The following is a 22,393-nucleotide window of genomic DNA, read 5'->3' as shown; positions in this document are numbered from 1 at the left end:
CGGCCGTGGTGACTCCTTGCTGTCCCCAGTCCGCCTGGCCTTGCTGCTATTCCAGTTTCAACTGTTCTGCCTGCGGTTATGGAACCCCTACCTGTCCCAGACCTGCTGTTTTAAACTCTTAATGATCGGCTATGAAAAGCCAACTGAGATTTATTCCTGATTATTATTTGACCATGCTTGTCACTTATGAACATTTTTGAACATCTTGGCATGGTTCTGTTATAATCTTCACCCGGCACAGCCAGAAGAGGACTGGCCACCCCTCATAGCCTGGTTCCTCTCTAGGTTTCTTCCTAGGTTTTCGCCTTTCTAGGGAGTTTTTCCTAGCCACCGTGCTTCTACACCTGCATTACTAGCTGTTTGGGGTTTTAGGCTGGGTTTCTGTACAGCACTTCGAGATATTAGCTGATGTAAGAAGGGCTATATAAAATAAAATTGATTGATTGATTGATTACCCAGAAATGATTTGATATTGCGATAAAAACTGCTGCATTGGGTCTTTAAGCATTTTGGGATTAGGTTTTAGTGGTATGTCTGTGTGTGTTTGTGTGTATCATTAGAACTAGCCTATACGGACATTTCATAAACAAAGAATGAAATAATTAATGAGAGCAGATTATACATGAGAAAACCTTCATGTTTGTAGGGGACACAGGGGGGGAAAGAGAGATATTTCTCTAAAGTGTATGACTACGTGTATTATACATCTCCTCACCTATAGGCCTATACTCCACAATAGGAGCTGGCTGTCATTCTCCCTCCCTCTAGTTTCTTCCCATAGGCTAGCCTATTCTCTCGGGCCGCAATCACACACTATTGGCCGGGTCAGGTGACAGGCTTTGGGGCAGCTGGCCAGCCTCGTTCTCGCTTTCCATCATCCGAACACACGCCATCAGCAACCGGGAGTGCACGGGAACGGGACAGAGCATCGGATTTATCGGACTATTTTCTAGATATTGGACGGAACTGATTTAGGGTCAACGGCATGGGCGAGCGAACGACATTTCTGCTGTTATGGGTAGCGACCTTGACGCTGGCATCTGAGGTAAGAAAAGTGGAGAAAACTGGTGCGTTCTTCGTGTATCGGGCTAACCACGAAACTCCATAAGCTATTTCCCGTCCCTGTAGCAGCGGAGGACACGGGTGAACTGAAGGCAGTAGGAGTGAAAATAACGGAATTCAGACCCACGGTGAATCAAGATTGCATTTGGATGCAGAAAAATTTGTCTAAATTACAAAATTCTACAATGTTTTTAAGACACTATACGTTAAACACCATAGGTTTTAATGCGATTACTAGGCTACATTTCTCATCTTGTTCCAACCACTCCATCTTTCTGCTAATTGCAGCCTGCGTAGTAGTGTCGAGAACAGCTGGTTTTAATCTCTCTCATATTTTAACTAGCTATGGAGTGGAATATCCTAATGCGTAAAGCAAAAACACTGACTATTTATTTTTAGGCCTATAATTGCCCTACAGGTGTAGCTGTCCATTACACTGGATTGACAGTTTGGCACTAGATTACAGTGGCCTGGAATGACAAAATAATGTATTGGTCCGTTTCTCTATTGACAGACCACTCATTTAGCCTATCAAATATGCGAGAATGGTAGGGCCTTGCTATATTGTGAAATTGCGTTGTTTCAATGGTGGTGAGCGTATGCTGGGGTGTATTCAGTAGTTGGATTCCGTTGCAAAACGTTTAATCTGTTACAAAACATTTTGCAACGGAAACCATTTACCGTTTACGCTAGGAACCAAATGGAAGCAAACAGAGCAAAAAAAAAAAAAAAAACGGGGAGGGACATACCTAAATTTGTCCAATAGAAAGTATAGCTTCCGTTGCAAAACGTTTTCCTTTTGGAGTAAACAGTTTCCTTTGCAAAACGTTTAGCAACAGACTAAACTTTTTGCAACAGAATCTGACTAATGAATACACCCCGGATCTTGTCTTTTTACAAGGGTGTGTGAGCATTTTCTGGAATATTAAACAGATTAGTCTAGACACCCGTTTAGACCTGATAAACAACATAATTAGGCCTAAGAACAAAGGGCCATAAAACAGTCAATATTATCGTTTTAAAGTGGTTGACCGGTCCAACTGCAAGCAATGCTGCAACCCATGGGTTATCAATGGGGATATCAATACCCCCCCAAAAAATCGGTGCCTAAAATCAACCTACCATTAAAGTCGCAATGAACCACGAAAATGCCATTCTATTGCACTGATAGACTATCTGCTTATCAACATCAAATTAAGGACCTACAGGCTACAGCCTTTGGGCATTTTACACTTTAGCCTTAACTAGCCTAGGGCCCAGTGAGCACGTCCGACACCTGACGTCCATGGATGTTGAAAAGTCTTTAAAATGTGGTCTGTCCGCCCTGGCCTTGATTTCAACGTCCACAGACGTCCGATCCAGACCTGCCTCGATTTGGCTCAAACATAGACATCTATGATTGGTTCAGATTGGTTATAATTGTTTCTGACAATCATAGATGTCTTTGTTTCACAAGTTTGGACAGTACAGTAGAGTAATAGTTCAGGACAGTAGAGTATTTTCAATGTCCGGAAACAACGTCTTTTCATCTTTGGTTCAGAACCGAAAATCAACCCATTTATAATAATAATATAAAAAATATGCCATTTAGCAGACGCTTTTATCCAAAGCGACTTACAGTCATGTGTGCATACATTTTTACGTATGGGTGGTCCCGGGGATCGAACCCACTACCCTGGCGTTACAAGCGCCATGCTCTTCCAATTGAGCTACAGAGGACCTGTATGTTAGATTTGATTTTAACATCTGGATTTCAACGTTTTTTCAACGTAATTTTGCTCACTGTGTTACTACAAATACTGTGACCCATTTTCGAATCTCTGTATGTTAGATTCACATAGCAGGGTTTAATTTTGTCTATACAGGAGTTTGTGTTAGCCTACTCCTTTTGAGAGTGAGGATACATTGTTGCTTCTCTGATACAGGGAAATATGTAACTGCTCTGCATATGGATAATTATTGACCAGACATTAACATGATACAATGTTGCATTTGCCACATAACCAGCCAGCGGATGCTGGTGGGTTATGTGGTGAGGAGAATAGAAAAGGGTGAAGCTTGACACAAGCAAGATGGCGTCGGTGCTGCAGTGCTGAGATACAAGGTGGCTAGACGGCACTGAGAAGGTTGCTGTTTTTAACAGCGCGTGATTCATTTGAAGAGTTATGTCACAACATCAAATTGTCTACGGACGTGCGTAAAGCCTCACAATATGCCTGGGATGATAGTAGTAGCTTATGTTCCATCTAGGCTGTTTTACTTGGTGCCTTGACTGTAAGCATAAGGCCAAGAGGATAATTGCACTGTAAACTAATAAACAAAGTGTGCATACCAAAACATTTACATTTTAGTCATTTAGCAGACGCTCTTATCCAGAGCAACTTACAGTTAGTGAGTGCATACATTATTTTTTTTATTTTTCATACAGTCAGTCAACCCCGACAGCTGTTCTATTAGAAACAGAAGCCAACTTTAAATGTATTGTTTTATCATCTTTATATAATTTTGAAGGTGTTTAGGGAACAAATGGTCTACTTTGGCAGCAGTGTGTGTGTTTGTACGTATGTGTCTGTTTTGTGTGCCTGTAACTGATGGAGAAAGAAAAGCACAACTGTAGGCACATTTACTTGGCCACACCAAGTAGCCTAATCATTAGCACCATCACCAATAAAAACACACTCTGCTTGTAGATGACGGTGCATCATTTATGAATAGTGTGCCAGTCACATTAATCATGAAGATTAACAACCCAGAGAGGTGTCATAGAGATATTTGCTCACACTGCCAGCTGTAAGCACACTGTTCCGTGAATGTAGCAGAGAGGGGGTCAATGACAGCGTAGCCTCACACGTTGACATAACTAACATTTCCTGACACCTGAGGTCAACTGTTGTCTCCAGAGTGACAGGTCAGCTTCTTGCTCTAGTTGTATGTAGGTTTTGCTTCAGGGTGAAAAGTGCTGGTGGGAGGCTCGGAGGAAGCATTGTTGAAGATCTCAATTGCATGCTCCTCACGTCCTCTCTCCTCTTCTCCTTCTCAAAACCCATTGGAGGAGAAGGTCAGATATAAACTATTGGAACCAATATTTCAGAATAACTGATATTGGCACAATATGGAGAGAATGTTGGAACATAACTAACAAAATTAGTTAACAAAAATGTACGCTTAATCCAGTATAAACTAAAGTATAGAATTTCTTACACAAGACAAAATCAACAAATTCTACAGCACAACCGCAGAGTCATGTTTTAAGTGTAAAATTAACAATGACTCAATAATCCATGCCATCTGGAAATGCTAGAAAGTCAAAAAGTTATGGGCGGAGTTAGAAAGTTGGCTGTCAGAAGTATTACAATGTAAATGTACTTTTAATCAGTCTGTCTGCATATTTCAAGACATGGCATATAAGGGTGCATGCAGTGAGTTACCCGATAGGTTGGATGATACTTTGCTCGTCAATCATCTTGAAAAAAGTATACTTAACTGAAAATCCACCAATCCTCCATCAGTAACACAATGGAAAGGTCAAATGCTTTATCTAAATGTTGAAAGTGAGTGGGCATACATTTTCAGTACCAATGAAAATGTATGCACTCACTACTGTAAGTCGCTCTGGATAAGATGTAATGTAATATAAAATGTAAATGTTGACAGAATGGTGCAGTTTGAGGCCATGTGGTGGAGATTGATGCGGGCGCTGGAGATGGTGGTGTGAGCAGGTGGATCTGGGCAGGGGTGATATAGTTGATGTTTGTGTCAGTCTGTATGTTGTTGTTTGTGTTGTATATTTTTTTATTATAAAATATATTCCCATGGTATTGAACACAGACACAGAATAACATGCTTCTTTGGCGCACGTGACCTGGGGAACACAGCTGCTGAGGTTACAGCAGAGCAGACAAGATCAATGGGAGATGGTTCTTAAAAAAAAGACGTGTTTGCAATCTGCGTAGTATCTACAGATTGTAAGGTAAAGATAAATATTTTTCACTAAAAGTATTGTATTGTTGTTATAGTGTTGATTCATTGAATATGGTTTTCCAAATCTCCCAACAGTGCTAGTTGGTTAATTTGAGATAAATGTTGTGATTTTTCAGCCATTCCTGAACTTGTGACCAGAAACAAGCTAAATATGGACAATACCAAAATAAGAGATCTAATGATTGTCCCTTTGTAGCGAAATCTACAGAGCTGAGATTAGTTGTATGCCCCATATACATAACATTCTGTTTGTGGCAAGAATTGTGTATAATCATTTAAATTGAAAAACTTGTACGTTTTGAATCAAGCAGTGTTTTGTGTATCAGTTCATAAACCATGTGCCACATCAAATCTCTTCCCAACTATTTTGCAACCTGTATGGCGCCGCGGTCAACATTTTGGTCCTCAAGTAAAACTGATATATTTTGTTATTTATTACAATTTGTTGTGTGCCAATTTTGGTCTTTAATAAAGGACAAACAAACAAGTTCCCTACTCCCCCTTTGACTTGCCTCCTCCAATGCTGCAATCAGTTGGTTGTAATTTTGGATAGAGCAAACGTTTCCATATATGTTTGTTAACTGCACATGTGACATACCTCCACCTTTCCTATTCATAAAATCATTAACAAATATATATATATATATATATATATTTCTTTTTATTCCATAAAGAATGGCTTTTTATCAATTTGTATATTTTAATTTAACCATATTATTTGTTGTAATATTTCTGTATTTTCAAGAGGATTAAACTGGAATTGCAACCAGCTTTGTATGGCTTGTTTAAGAAAGGGCGATATTTTGAAAAAGGTTCCATTTTCAATTAACTGAAAGTGAGAGGTGGTAATCTGGATAAAGGGAAAAAGGCCATTTTTGAACAAGGGGTGAGCCATTCTTACTAACCTACTGGAGAACCAGTTCGGGTTTAAGTATAACTTTTGTATGACTGATGCTTTTAGTGAGAGGTTTAATGCTTTAATATTTAATCATTTTAGCTCGCCGAACTCATACTAATTATATAAATAAGCACATTTCATTTTGTCTGGCTTGCCATTACAAATAAAGTGAAAAATGGTTTTGCTCAAATAATTTAAAAGACAATCTGCGTCGGCAAGGCCATAAGTAAATAGGTAAACTGGGATATGACTAAAGAATTAAATCAGGTGATTTTCCCACCAATAGACAGGTATTTACCTTTCCATGGTAGCAAGATCTTATCTATTTTTGCTAACTTTCTGTTGAAATGTGTTGTAGTAAGTTCCTTTATTTTTTTAGGGATATGAATACAAGTATGTCCACTTCACCGTCAGACCATTTTATTGGTAAACTACACAGTAATGTAAAAGTTGTATTTTTTAGCGATCCAATACGTAATATGGTACACTTATCATAGTTCGGTTGTAATCCAAAGAGGTTAGAAAATGTACCTAGATCCTCTATTAAGCTGTGCAGGGATCCAGATTGCGGATTTAAGAGGAAATTTGAGTCGTCAGCGTACAATTTTACATTTTATATTTTAGTCATTTAGCAGACGCTCTTATCCAGAGCGACTTACAGTTTTAGTGAGTGCATACATTTTTCATACTGGCCCCCCGTGGGAAACAAACCCACAACCCTGGCGTTGCAAGCGCCATGCTCTACCAACTGAGCTACAGGAGGCCTTTGTTTATAAGCCCTGGATTTCTAGCCCCTCTATATTATTGTTGGATCTGATTTTATTTTTATGGCCATAATAAATAGATATGCTGACAGTGGACAACCTTGTTTTACTCCTCTTGACAGTTTAATACTTTCTGAGAAGTAGCCATTATTTACTATTTTACACCTAGGGATACTATACAGAACTTTAAACCATTGTATAAGAGATCTTCCAAAATTAAAATAGACCAGGCATTTATATATACATTCTAGTCATACTTTATCAAAAGCCTTTTCAAAATCTGCTATGAATAGCAGACCTGTTTTACGAGATGTATCATAGTGTACTATTGTTTTAAGTACTTGTCTTAAATTATCTCCAATATATCTTCCATGTAAAAGAAACCTGTCTGATCAGAATGAATAATATCTGACAACACCTTTTTAATTCTATGTGCTATGCATTGTGCTAGGATTTTTGCATCACTTTTTTTAGACTGGATCTTTATACTTACTTAATTTGGTGAATAATTTTTTATAATACATTATACTTGATCGTTCCCAAATAAGTTCCTCCATTTCTTTTTGCTTTTCCTCTAACTTATTCTGTACATCTATGGTAGTTTTTATTGCTATGTTAATATGAACTATTTTGACAGAAATATTTTTTGTTTTAAAGATGAATATTGAATTGCATGACCTCTAAAGGCACATTTAAAAGTGTCCCATACAATAAGGGGATCTGCTGTACCTACAGTGCATACAAGTATTGAGACCCCTTCCGTTTTTCCACATTTTGTTATGTTACAGCCTTATTCTAAAATGGATTATTATTTTAAAAATCATAAATCTACACACAATACCGCATAATGACAAAGCGAAAACAGGTTTTTAGAAATACCTTATTTACATAAGTATTCAAACCCTTTGCTATAAGACTCGAAATTGAGCTCAGGTGCAACTTGTTTCCATTGATCATCATTGAGATGTTTCTAAAACTTGATAGGAGTCCACCTGTGGTAAATTCAATTGATTGGACATGATTTGGAAAGGCACACACCTGTCTATATAAGGTCTACAGTTGAGAGTGTACGTCAGAGCAAAAACCAAGCCATGAGGTCGAAGGAATTGTCCGTAGAGCTCCGAGACAGGATTGTGTCGAGGCACAGATCTGGGGAAGGGTACCAAAAAATTGACAGAGCTCCAGAGTTCCTCTGTGGAGATGGGAGAACCTTCCAGAAGGACAACCATCTCTGCAGCACGCCACCAATCAGGCCTTTATGGTAGAGTGGCCAGACGGAATCCACTCCTCAGTAAAAGGCACATGACAGCCCGCTTGGAGTTTGCCAAAAGTCACCTAAAAGACCATGAGAAACAAGATTCTCTGGTCTGATGAAACTAAGATTGAACTCTTTGGCCTGAATGCCAGGCGTCACGTCTGGAGGAAACCTGGCACCATTCCTACGGTAAAACATGGTGGTGGCAGCATCATGCTGTGGGGATGTTTTTCAGCGGCAGCGACTGGGAGACTAGTCATGATCGAGGGAAAGATGAACAGAGCAAAGTACAGAGATCCTTGATGAAAACCTGCTCAGGACCTCAGACTGGGGCGAAGGTTCACCTTCCAACAGGACAACGACCCTAAGCACACGGCCAAGACAACGCAGGAGTGGCTTCGGGACAAGTCTCTGAATCTCCTTGAGTGGCCCAGCCAGAGCCTGGACTTGAACCCGATCGAACATCTCTGGAGAAACCTTAAAATAGCTGTGCAGCGACGCTCCCCATCCAACCTGACAGAGTTTGAGAGGATCTGCGGAGAAGAATGGGAGAAATTCTTCAAATACAGGTGTGCCAAGCTTGTAGTGTCATACCCAAGAAGTCTCGAGGCTGTAATCGCTGCCAAAGGTGCTTCAACAAAGTATTGAGTAAAGGGTCTGAATACTTATGTAAATGTGATGTTTCAGTTTTATATTTTGATACATTTGCAAAAATTTCTAAAAACCTGTTTTTGCTTTGTCATTATCGGGTATTGTGTGTAGATTGAGGGATTATATATATTTTTAATCCATTTTAGAATGAGGCTGTAACGTAACAATGTGGAAAAAGTCAAGGGGTCTGAATACTTTCCTAATGCGCTGTATGTTATGTAGGAAAGAGTTTGTTATAACATTTTGTCTTGGTTAAAAACAGGTTGTCATCCAGTAGGCTTTGATTACATTTCCAATATCCTCGCCCATGTGGAAATTCTGTAAGAGTAATGTGGATGCCAATTATTTGATGGTCTGACTGCATTCTGCCCCCATCAAAACTTTTTTTCCTTTGATGCCAGCGCGAAAGATAGAGACGAGTAGCTTGATGAAGCATTCTCCATGTACAGTGGGGAGAACAAGTATTTGATACACTGCCGATTTTGCAGGTTTTCCTACTTACAAAGCATGTAGAGGTCTGTAATTTTTATCATAGGTACACTTCAACTGTGAGAGACGGAATCAAAAACAAAAATCCAGAAAATCACATTGTATTATTTTTAAGTAATTAATTTGCATTTTATTGCATGACATAAGTATTTGATACATCAGAAAAGCAGACCTTAATATTTGGTACAGAAACCTTTGTTTGCAATTACGGAGATCATACGTTTCCTGTAGGTCTTGACCAGGTTTGCACACACTGCAGCAGGGATTTTGGCCCACTCCTCCATACAGACCTTCTCCAGATCCTTCAGGTATTAGGGCTGTCGCTGGGCAATACGGACTTTCAGCTCCCTCCAAAGATTTTCTATTGGGTTCAGGTCTGGAGACTGGCTAGGCCACTCCAGGACCTTGAGATGCTTCTTACGGAGCCACTCCTTAGTTGCCCTGGCTGTGTGTTTCAGGTCGTTGTCATGCTGGAAGACCCAGCCACGACCCATCTTCAATGCTCTTACTGAGGGAAGGAGGTTGTTGGCCAAGATCTCGCGATACATGGCCCCATCCATCCTCCCCTCAATACGGTGCAGTCGTCCTGTCCCATTTGCAAAAAAAGCATCCCCAAAGAATGATGTTTCCACCTCCATGCTTCACGGTTGGGATGGTGTTCTTGGGGTTGTACTCATCCTTCTTCTTCCTCCAAACACGGCGAGTGGAGTTTAGACCATAAAGCTCTATTTTTGTCTCCTCAGAACACATGACCTTCTCCCATTCCTCCTCTGGATCATCCAGATGGTCATTGGCAAACTTCAGACGGGCCTGGACATGCGCTGGCTTGAGCAGGGGGACCTTGCGTGAGCTGCAGGATTTTAATCCATGACGGCGTAGTGTTTTACTAATGGTTTTCTTTGAGACTGTGGTCCCAGCTCTCTTCAGGTCATTGACCAGGTCCCGTCGTGTAGTTCTGGGCTGATCCCTCACCTTCCTCATGATTATTGATGCCCCAGGTGAGATCTTGCATGGAGCCCCAGACCGAGGGTGATTGACCGTCATCTTGAACTTCTTCCATTTTCTAATAATTGCGCTAACAGTTGTTGCCTTCTCACCAAGCTGCTTGCCTATTGTCCTGTAGCCCATCCCAGCCTTGTGCAGGGCTACAATTTTATCCCTGATGTCCTTACACAGCTCTCTGGTCTTGGCCATTGTGGAGAGGTTGGAGTCTGTTTGATTGAGTGTGTGGACAGGTGTCTTTTATACAGGTAACAAGTTCAAACAGGTGCAGTTAATACAGGTAATGAGTGGAGAACAGGAGGGCTTCTTAAAGAAAAACTAACAGGTCTGTGAGAGCCGGAATTCTTACTGGTTGGTAGGTGATCAAATACTTATGTCATGCAATAAAATGCAAATGTATTACTTAAAAATCATACAATGTGATTTTCTGGATTTTTGTTTTAGATTCCGTCTCTCACAGTTGAAGTGTACCTATGATAAACATTACAGATCTCTACATGCTTTGTAAGTAGGAAAACCTGCAAAATCGGCAGTGTATCAAATACTTGTTCTCCCCACTGGACTTATTTCAACACTTACCATAATGAGATACAAGTTTCAATTATACTTACCATAATAAACTCAGCAAAAAAGAAACGTCCTCTCACTGTCAACTGCGTTTATTTTCAGCAAACTTAACATGTGTAAATAGTTGTATGAACATAAGATTCAACAACTGAGACATAAACTGAACAAGTTCCACAGACGTGACTAACAGATGGAATAATGTGTCCCTGAACAAAGGGGGGTCAAAATCAAAAGTAACAGTCAGTATCTGGTGTGGCCACCAGCTGCATTAAGTACTGCATTGCATCTCTTCCTCATGGACTGCACCAGATTTGCCAGTTCTTGCTGTGAGATGTTACCCCACTCTTCCACCAAGGCACCTGCAAGTTCCCTGATATTTCTGGGGGGAATGGCCCTAGCCCTCACCCTCCGATCCAACAGGTCCCAGACGTGCTCAATGTGATTGAGATCCGGGCTCTTCGCTGGCCATGACAGAACACTGACATTCCTGTCTTGCAGGAAATCATGCACAGAACGAGCAGTATGGCTGGTGGCATTGTCATGCTGGAGGGTCATGTCAGGATGAGCTTGCAGGAAGGGTACCACATGAGGGAGGAGGATGTCTTCCCTGTAACGCACAGCGTTGAGATTGCCTGCAATGACAACAAGCTCAGTCTGATGATGCTGTGACACACAGCCCCAGACCATGACGGACCCTCCACCTCCAAATCGATCCTGCTCCAGAGTACAGGCCTCGGTGTAATGCTCATTTCTTCAACGATAAATGCGAATCCGACCATCACCCCTGGTGAGACAAAACCGCGACTCGTCAGTGAAGAGCACTTTTTGCCTGTCCTGTCTGGTCCAGCGACGGAGGGTTTGTGCCCATAGGCGACGTTGTTGCCGGTGATGTCTGGTGAGGACCTGCCTTACAACAGGCCTACAAGCCGTCAGTTCAGCCTCTCTCAGCCTATTGCAGACAGTCTGAGCTCTGATGGAGGGATTGTGCATTACTGGTGTAACTCGGGCAGTTGTTGTTGCCATCCTGTACCTGTCTCGCAGGTGTGATGTTCGGATGTACCGATCCTGTGCAGGTGTTGTTACATGTGGTCTGCCACTGCGAGGACGATCAGCTGTCCGTCCTGTCTCCCTGTAGCGCTGTCTTAGGCGTCTCACATATGCAGTCCTCATGCCTCCTTGCAGCATGCCTAAGACACGTTCACGCAGCTGAGCAGGGACCCTGGGCATCTTTCTTTTGGTGTTTTTCAGAGTCAGTAGAAAGGCCTCTCTAGTGTCCTAAGTTTTCATAACTGTGACCTTAATTGCCTACCGTCTGTAAGCTGTTAGTTTCCTAATGACCATTCCACAGGTGCATGTTCATTAATAGTTTATGGTTCATTGAACAAGCATGGGAAACAGTGTTTAAACCCTTTACAATGAAGATCTGTGAAGTTATTTGGATTTGTACGAATTATCTTCGAAAGACAGGGTACTGAAAAAGGGACCTTTCTTTTTTTTGCTGAGTTTATATGCCTGTAAACATACTACCAGAAAGTAGTATCCATACTTACTAATACTACCAGAATCAATGTCTGACATCTATCCATGCAGCGCTACCATAATAGAAACGAGTGAAAACAAACATTGTCGCAGGGTGAGTACATCTGACAATGTACTCTCGCGTCCATTAGACATTTTGTCTGCAGGAACTCGCTCTTTTTCACTCGGTCCACTCGTCCAAGTGCCGATGCATTTGTGGCATGATGTGAAGAGTACGAATTTGTGTCACTACCAAAGTCTAATGGTTTTAAATGACTGTTTTGTATTGTCTGGAAACTCACTTGTAGAATTCGCTTGCAGTAGGTCTCTTAAAAAGAGAAGCCGTGCAAGGTTATTAAACAGAGGTGCCTAGTTATTCTTCTGTTGTTGATATCAGGTAACGTGCAACCTAACCCTGGCCCTGATATGCAATGTCTCCAAACCCCTCTGATTTTAAATCAAGATCTGGTTTTGGTATTTTTCATTTAAATGTACGCAGCCTGTTGTCAAAAATTGATGGGGTTAGGATTTGGGCTAAATCAACTGATGCTGATGTAATTGTGTTTTCGGAAACCTGGCTCAGCAAGTCTATTTTTGATAAGGATATTTGTATAAGTGGTTACAATGTTTATCGTGCAGATCGGGTTAAGAAAGGTGGGGGTGTGGCTATATATGTAAAATCTAAATTCCATGTAAGTGTGGCAAAGTCTGAAACTATTTGTAAACAGTTGGAATTTCTTGCTTTGAATATTGAGGTTTCAAAGGGCCTCTCTATAACTGTGATTGGCTGTTATAGACCCCCTCTGCTCTTGGTGATGCATTTTCTTCTTTGACGCACCTTATGTCTAAACTTCTTTACAGTGAAATGATCTTGATTGGTGATCTCAACTGGTGTTGGTTAAAGCCGGTGTCTGATGATTTAAAAATGTTTTGTAATTCTATGAATCTTACCCAGTTGATTAATTCACCCACTCGCCCAAATCTTAAATGCCCTGATAAATCTACCCTGATTGATTTGATATTGACAAATGTTCCACATAAATATTCTGCGGTTGGTGTTTTTTGTAATGATTTAAGTGACCATTGTGCTGTTGTTGCTGTTAGAAATACTAAGGTTCCAAAGACAAATCCACGTTTTATTCGTAAGAGAAATTTGAAGTGTTTTAATGAGCAGGCTTTCTTTCATGATTTGTTTTATTTTGACTGGAGCAAGATTGAGCTTATCCCTGATGTGGAAACTGCCTGGATATTCTTTCATGATGTTTTTTTCCAAATAGTAAACAAACATGCACCATTCCGCAGGTTCAGGGTTAAAGGGCGGGATAATCCATGGTTTTCTTCTGAGCTGTCTTGTATTATTCACGACCGTAATCTAGCCTGGGCTAAAGCAAGGAAATCTTGTTCTGATGCTGATTGGCTTATTTTTAGGCAGTTAAGAAACAAGTGTTCTTTTCTTCTCAGGAAGGCCAAGTCTGAATATTTTATGTCTGTTACCACTGATAACCTGAATGACCCTAGAAAGTTTTGGAATGCTATTAAGTCTATGTCTGGTAACAGTAATGTTAATGAATTACCGTCATGTGTTTTGAAGGACTCTGTTGCTATATATGACAAAACTGAAATGCTGAATTGTTTCAATGAGCACTTTGTATCATCTGGTAGGCTGTTTGATTCAGTGTCCTCTGTCTCTGTACAACCCTGTGTGGATGAACCAGTGTCCTCTGTCTCTGTACAACCCTGTGTGGATGAACCAGTGAGAGCTGGTCAAACTTTTTAGTTTTCTGCCATTCTCAGTGCAGGTGGTACATAAAGCCCTGAAATCCTTAGATCAAAGAAAGCCTGCAGGTCCTGATCTTTTGGATCCCTGCTTTTTAAATCTGGCAGCTGATTTCATAGCTGAACCACTTACATATCTGTTCAATCTAACCCTGGAATGTAATGAAATTCCAAAGATCTGGAAGTCAGCATTCGTCCTACCACTTTTAAAAGGGGGAGATCCAACTCTTTTAAATAATTATAGGCCAATCTCAAAGCTGTCACCCCTGGTGAAAATACTTGAAACCCTTGTAAGTGAACAGCTAAAAGAGTTTTTATTTACTAACTCTATTTTATCAATGTATCAATCGGGCTTCAGGAAGAAGCATAGCACAATTACAGCAGCCATGAAGGTTTTAAATGATATCACTGAAGCCCTTGACAAAAAACAGCACTGTGTCTCACTTTTTATTGATCTCTCTAAGGCTTTTGATACAGTTGATCATGCTATACTAAGGCAGAGATTGTTGAGTGTAGGTCTTTCGGAGCATGCAGTTGCATGGTTTGCTAACTATCTGTCTGATAGAACTCAGTGCACTCAATTTGATGGGCTTATGTCTGTTAAATTGTCTGTCCTGAATGGTGTGCCCCAGGGCTCTGTACTTGGTCCTCTCTTATTCACTATTTATATTAATGATTTAGACAAAAATGTCCAAAATGCACAACTTCATTTTTATGCTGATGATACTGTTATTTACTGTTGTGCCTCATCTCTTACAAAAGCTTTCCAGAACTTGCAAACTGCTTTTTATACTGTTCAACATACCTTGTGTCAATTGAAGCTTATCCTCAATACTGACAAAACTAAACTAATGGTGTTTTCTAATGCAAGAAATAGACCTCTGAACCTTTCACCTGTTACTACCTGTCAGGGCAAGGAGATTGAGGTTGTAACCTCATATAAATATCTTGGAATTCTAATTGATGACGGCCTCTCTTTTAAATATTCAACAACTTACAAAAAAATTTAAGCTGAAATTGGGATTTTATTTTAGGAATAAGGCCTGTTTTTCTTTTGAAGCCAGAAGGAGGCTAGTATCAGCTACATTTATGCCTTTACTAGACTATGGGGATATTTTATATATGAATGCTTCCGCTCAGTGTTTGAGATCAATTTACACTCTTTATCATGGTACTTTGAGATTTATTTTAAACTGCAAAACCCTTACGCACCACTGTACTTTGTATACCAGGGTTGGCTGGCCTTCTCTAGTCACTCGTAGGCTCAGTCACTGGTATACTTTTTATTTACAAAGCCATTTTGGGTTTACTACCTTTTTATTTGGGCATTTTTATTGTTCAGAAATGTGGTGGGTACTCTCTTCGTTCACTGGACTTTATCCTGCTAACTGTTCCAAATGTCCGAACTGAATTTGGTAAAAGGTCTTTTATGTACTCTGCGCCATCGTCTTGGAACACCTTACAAAATAATTTTAAACTGGAAGAACTTGTCCCGATTGGTGTTTTTAAATCTCTGATGAAGGATTTTGAGGCTGATTCCCTGACCTGTCAATGTTTTTAATTTGCTATTTTTGATATTGTTATACTCTTGTGAATTCATGAATGGTTTTTACTAGATTACTTGTAGTTTTTCATGTTGTCTGTCTGTAATTTTTTGTAATGACTTGGTGCTGCCTATCTTGGCCAGGACGCTCTTGAAAAAGAGATTTTAATCTCAATGAGCCCTTCCTGGTTAAATAAAGGTTAAATAAAATAAATAAATAAAATATACGCACTGCTAAACATACTGCAGCTGCAACTAACTCTAAGTAAACTTCCAATTTGTCTTCCAATATCCCTCCCGCGAAAGCCTCCCCCATCCCAGAAGGGGCTGTTGTCCCTGATACTATCATATCCCTGTACCCGTAACGCGCCTTTAGGGTCCTAAAACACACCTTCAACCTCTGATTGGTGTGGTCCAGGTAAGAAGTCGGGACTGTCCCATCAACCTGTTTCAATGCTGCCACCCCTCAAGCGCCCAGCCATAAAGCCTATGACATGACCATGAGAGTAGCGTCCTCTTTAGAAATTAGCCACATAACAAATAAATAATAAAAATCAGAGTGAAAGAAAATAGATAAATTATGTAGTACTGAGGACAATTTGACCTAAAAAATAAACAAATACCCAGACAACAACAAAACGTAGAACATAATACTAATAATAAATAATTATATCATCCTTATCACTGTCATCATAAAAAATTCGCAAATATCCATATACAGCGGCTCATTATCGGCTAACTTTGCAAGTTGGCAGTTGTTGAATAAAACAAAGGAAAGCCATATCAGTTCATTAGAAACGTTTGCCAAATAAAAATTCTGCAAAAATTATAGGCTCACTTATTCGCATTCCTACAATCACAACAGAGGAAAGGCATTCGTAAAAAAAATAAAAATATATGTACATGTCATCCTTGTTTATATTCTAGCAGTGCAAATATCATTTTAGGAACCTGCAATAACTGATGATGGAATCTGATTTATACATCCCAACACCCTTTAAAATAATACATCATCCTAATTTATAATGGCCCTAAAGGACAAATAGGGGAAAATAATAATACATCCCAGTATGCAGATGGTATGGTAATCATCGTGATTGTTCTATATGTATATTTTAACTTTAGAGGTATATAAAATAAAATATGATTCCAGGACATCCCCCTTTTGCACCAGGGTTGCTGTTCCAATGCTGTTTTACAAAACGTGGAAAAGGTGTGGAGAGAGAAAGCTATAGCGTAGACAAAGCAAATAATTGGGCCCGTGTAGCTCAGTTGGTAGAGCATGGCGCTTGCAATGCCAGGGTTGTGGGTTCGATTCCCACGGGGGGCCAGTATGAAGAATGTATGCACTCACTAACTGTAAGTCGCTCTGGATAAGAGTGTCTGCTAAAAAAAGAAAAAAATAATATATATATATAAATATCCCGCACCTTGGGAAAATGATGGTGTACGAGACATCTTTATGGACTAATCCATTGCGGAGGCCACGGATATGGCATAGCAGTATCACCAGTAGTACATTTACCGATAATTTCTAATCTACGTTTGTTTGGTTACGGTAATTTCTGTTAATGCATTCAATATATTATTATTACAGTCTTACCGTTGTCATTGTAGGAGCGTACAACCTAGGCTACACTTGTGAGAAAAAAGTTCTGATTTATTTTAGAATTTGGCAGTAAGTCCCACTGGCCTCACAACCGCAGACCATGTGTAACCACGCCAGCCCAGGACCTCCACATCCGACTTCTTCACCTGCGGGATCGTCTGGGGGGATTGCTACTGAGGAGTATTTCTGTCTGTAATAAAGCCCTTTTGTCAGGAAAAAATCATTTTCATTGGCTGGGCCTGGTTCCCCAGTGGGTGGGCCTGGCTCCCCAGTGGGTGGACCTATGCCCACCCATGGCTGCGCCCCTGCCAGTCATGTGAAATCCATAGATTAGGGCCTAATGAATTTATTTAAATTGACTGATTTCCTTCTATGAACTGTAACTCAGTAAAATCTTTGAAACTGTTGCATGTTGCGTTTATATTTTTGTTCAGTATAGTTGATTTTATATATGGAAAAATACATGTTTTTTTTCGATCGGTCGATCAATATATTTTTTTTGCCGGGGACAGCCCTACTGTAAGGGCACCTTGCCGTGGCCTGGTAGCCTGATGGAGCCAAAAGACAACCGTTTTTTCCCAAACGTTGATGAGAATAAAATACAAATAGTGAAAATGTGTAATGCTGTGTATTAGGAACTAGCCAGAATTACTCACAGCCACGTTGTAACCTTTGAGTCCCTGAAGAGCTGGTTGTTTATGTACAGCTTATCCAATACTAAGCGCACATTCTGGTTCTCTGCTCTATGTTTTTTGAAAATGGGATGAAGGATGCGTCGTCTCTATTATTTAATGGGGGAGTTGTTTGTTGATAGAGAATGGTGTGCCCTTCAGCTCCCTACCCCTTTCCAACACGGCCACCTTCATCTTGTAATGTGAGAGTCTAGCAACAATGGGTCGGGGTTTCTAGGGAACCCTTTAGCCAAAACGATGCGCCCTTTGGAAATAAATCTTATCCACCTGTTCGTTGGTCATTTTAAGATTGTTTAATAAAATCCTTCACCTTTTCTTCGATTGCCAGAGTCTTCATTTCCATTCTCCTTCACTCCCGTTATGACAATATTATTTATCATGCTTCTGCATTTTAGGTCAAGTAGCTCCGCTTTCATTTTAGTGTTATCACTCAGGGGTTTCTCCGTCGTTGATTTTAGGGAGTCTGCTGTCGCTTTCAGCCCTTATTTCTTCCATTAATTTGTTGCTGTAATCCATTCCTACCTTGAGGGCCTCAATGTCCTCCATTAGTCCGGGCAATAGATCAAGCTTTTCAGGCTGTATGTACATGCTTGCCAGCAATGCACTGTCCTTTTTGGACATTGTTGTACCTGCATCCTCTTCCATTGTTTTGTTTGATTGTTTGGAAGGATATTTCTCCTCCTCTGTTTCGCTGGACTAAATAATCCCTGTTGTTCACTTTGATTTATTTGATTGCTTTTCAAGCATATCAAAATGATGATCTATAAAAAGTTCAACGTTTTCCATGTTATCCAGAGTGTTATTAGCTATAGCCCAATTTCTTCTATTTTAAGATACATTCATGGGACGAATTGTGCCTACTACGCTGCCACCTGCCACGTAATCTCCCCTCAGGGAGGTGGTTCTTACTCTCTGCTCTTCCCGGAGACGGTGGGACCTGAAGTCAACTGTCTGTCACCTAGCTTGCTTCCTGCTCTAGTCTCATGGTAGGCTATGGTTGGGACCAGAGTGCAGAGTGCTAGTCAGCCAGTGGCAGGTATCAAATCCAGGCAGCGTTGGAACAAGGCAAGCTACATAAACACAAGCTTCCTTTTTCCTAAGCATGCACTCCCAAGGTCCTAACGTTGTGGAATGTGATTTCTGTTGTTACTCCTGTTGCAACTGACCCCCTCAATAACAAGGACTTTTCTTGGGATTGTTTTACTGCTTGCCTGTCACATACAGTGGGGAAAAAAAGTATTTAGTCAGCCACCAATTGTGCAAGTTCTCCCACTTAAAAAGATGAGAGAGGCCTGTAATTTTCATCATAGGTACACGTCAACTATGACAGACAAAATGAGAAGAAAAAAATCCAGAAAATCACATTGTAGTATTTTTTATGAATTTATTTGCAAATTATGGTGGAAAATAAGTATTTGGTCAATAACAAAAGTTTCTCAATACTTTGTTATATAGCCTTTGTTGGCAATGACACAGGTCAAACGTTTTCTGTAAGTCTTCACAAGGTTTTCACACACTGTTGCTGGTATTTTGGCCCATTCCTCCATGCAGATCTCCTCTAGAGCAGTGATATTTTGGGGCTGTCGCTGGGCAACACGGACTTTCAACTCCCTCCAAAGATTTTCTATGGGGTTGAGATCTGGAGACTGGATAGGCCACTCCAGGACCTTGAAATGCTTCTTACGAAGCCACTCCTTCGTTGCCCGGGCGGTGTGTTTGGGATCATTGTCATGCTGAAAGCCCAGCCACGTTTCATCTTCAATGCCCTTGCTGATGGAAGGAGGTTTACACTCAAAATCTCACGATACATGGCCCCATTCATTCTTTCCTTTACACGGATCAGTCGTCCTGGTCCCTTTGCAGAAAAACAGCCCCAAAGCATGATGTTTCCACCCCCATGCTTCACAGTAGGGATTGTGTTCTTTGGATGCAACTCAGCATTCTTTGTCCTCCAAACACGACGAGTTGAGTTTTTACCAAAAAGTTATATTTTCGTTTCATCTGCCCATATGACATTCTCCCAATCCTCTTCTGGATCATCCAAATGCACTCTAGCAAACTTCAGACGAGCCTGGACATGTACTGGCTTAAGCAGGGGGACACGTCTGGCACTGCAGGATTTGAGTCCCTGGCGGCGTAGTGTGTTACTGATGGTAGGCTTTGTTACTTTGGTCCCAGCTCTCTGCAGGTCATTCACTAGGTCCCCCCATGTGGTTCTGGGTTTTTTGCTCACCGTTCTTGTGATCATTTTGACCCCACGGGGTGAGATCTTGCGTGGAGCCCCAGATCGAGGGAGATGATCAGTTTTTTTTTATGTCTTCCATTTCCTAATAATTGCTCCCACAGTTGATTTCTTCAAACCAAGCTGCTTACCTATTGCAGATTCAGTCTTCCCAGCCTGGTGCAGGTCTACAATTTTGTTTCTGGTGCCCTTTGACAGCTCTTTGGTCTTGGCCATAGTGGAGTTTGGAGTGTGACTGTTTGAGGTTGTGGACAGGTGTCTTTTATACTGATAACAAGTTTAAACAGGTGCCATTAATACAGGTAACGAGTGGAGGACAGAGGAGCCTCTTAAAGAAGAAGTTACAGGTCTGTGAGAGCCAGAAATCTTGCTTGTTTGTAGGTGACCAAATACTTATTTTCCACCAAATTTGCAAATAAATTCATAAAAAATCCTACAATGTGATTTCCTGGATTTTTTTTCTCAATTTGTCTGTCATAGTTGACGTGTACCTATGATGAAAATTACAGGCCTCTCTCATCTTTTTAAGTGGGAGAAGTTGCACATTTGGTGGCTGACCAAATACTTTTTTCCCCCACTGTACTGTATGATGCTGAGTGACCAAAACCAGGCTGGTCTGTGGCTGATCATGGTCAGTGGTGCAGTTGCATGTACTGTCTTTGTCCCATTCTCATCTTATCCTTCAATGTCTGACCTAGTGTGCTACTAGATGCGCTAGCCTGGGGAACCAGGACAGCCCTGACTGACAAATGGTGGATTCAGGGAGGGTATCTGATCCTAGATCTGTGCTTAAAGGAAAAATCCACTGAAAAAGTAGTGTCACTTGTCACATCATCATGATGATGCGAAATAGATAATTTGATGCAAAACGCATCATCATGAGGATGTGGCAAATGACACTTTGCTTCTTGAAAGTCCAATATCTTGAGAACTTTTGGGACTGTATCAACATTGGACTAAAGAAAGAAATGCCAAAATATATTTTTTGTGGATTTTTCTATTAATGGGAAATCCTGCATCAACCAGCACCTTAACCTAGTTCAGTGTGCTGACTCAGGCCTAGTGAATCTAGATGGTGAGCGTCTTTACTCTTGATGACAGGAGGTGAATTAAGATTCTAGAAGGCTCCACCACCTGCAACTCTGCTGATGCTGCGATCTTTCCGTTGCCATACCAACATCGTTGCTGTTGACACCATCTTGGGAATGATGCAGTCCTCTCCACATTGCATCTCTTGTTTCTGGCATCCCACTACCACCTCACAATATCAACATCTATTCAGGCTCCTTAATAGATGATAACTATAGTTCATGTTTGTTCCTCATGTCAGCTATGTTCCTTGAGGGCCCCTTACAATTAAAAACACACACACACATACACTCTAGACAAAGACTTAATTAACCAGCAGTGTCAAAGAGCTTACCTGCAGGTAGGCAAGGGCTGTCCCCGACCAAAATAAATATTGGTAGATCGAGAGTCGTTTGTTCTTTCCACCAATCGATTGGTCGAAATTTTCAAATGTGTATTTATTCACCCTATGTTTGAATAAAATCAACTATATGTAGGCTACTTTGCCTGATGCTTTAAGCACTGCAATTACAAATTAAGACACACAAACTACTAAAGAGGGAGCCAGAGATCAATATAGCCTAACCAGAAGAAAAAAACCTGTTCCCGACCCCCCTCCTCCCGCTGCCCGCTGCTGCCGGCCTCCACAGATTCTGCCATTACGCTCCTGAAGTTGCCGGTAATAGGCTACACCAGCGGTCGGCAACCTTTTCCATTTGGAGTGCCAAGTTATCGTACCATTTCTACTGATCTGCGTGCCAGTTATGATTTTCATATGCACATTTTCTTGGAACAGTTTCATTTCATTTTTAATAAAGTCTTCAAAGTCTCTAAATTAATGTCATATGATTAATCAAAATTCTATCCAAATGCAAATCTAAAAGTAACTTCTATTGCCATTGCCAATATGTAAAAATAGCCTACATAAAGCCAACAAATAAAAACGATTAACTTGGGTCCAGCCTGAAGCTGGTGCTAGCCAACTTGCAACATTGTATAAAATATTCTGGGCCCTCGAGTTCCCTGGGCCTGTGAGCTCCGGACAGACAGATACAGCTGTAGGCTATTTGTGCAAAGGAAAATAAGTAATCAGGTAGGCCTTTTTTATGACATTTCCACCTGATCAGAGCAATAAATGTTTTCTCCTTTCATGCTGAGTGGTTATCGAAAGGGAGAGAGCTGGAAAGATTTTTCAAATGGGCTACGTTGAGGAACTATTGTCATTCTCAATGGATGTAAAACCAGACTTATTTTACTTGCTTTTTGAGGCGATAAC

General features: G+C 40.7%; 1 protein-coding gene across 2 annotated transcripts in view; it reads left to right on the top strand.

Annotated features, from left to right (window-relative positions):
* The first annotated feature begins 814 nt into the window (after positions 1-814).
* LOC121536506 (amyloid-beta A4 protein) overlaps positions 815-22,393 on the top strand; it is a 65,705-nt gene continuing 44,126 nt past the window's right edge. The window contains exon 1 of one of the 2 annotated variants that reach the window (XM_041843833.2): positions 815-1,045. In XM_041843833.2, coding sequence (XP_041699767.1) covers positions 986-1,045 — 60 coding nt within the window. In that variant the 5' untranslated portion in view covers positions 815-985. The remainder of the gene's footprint in view (positions 1,046-22,393) is intronic. The other variant, XM_041843834.2, reaches the window with a different exon arrangement.

The sequence above is a fragment of the Coregonus clupeaformis genome, chromosome 23 (assembly GCF_020615455.1).
Source record: "Coregonus clupeaformis isolate EN_2021a chromosome 23, ASM2061545v1, whole genome shotgun sequence".
Classification (NCBI taxonomy): Eukaryota; Metazoa; Chordata; class Actinopteri; order Salmoniformes; family Salmonidae; genus Coregonus; species Coregonus clupeaformis.
Note: the sequence above shows the minus strand (reverse complement) of the source record. Positions and strands in the feature narration are given on the sequence as shown.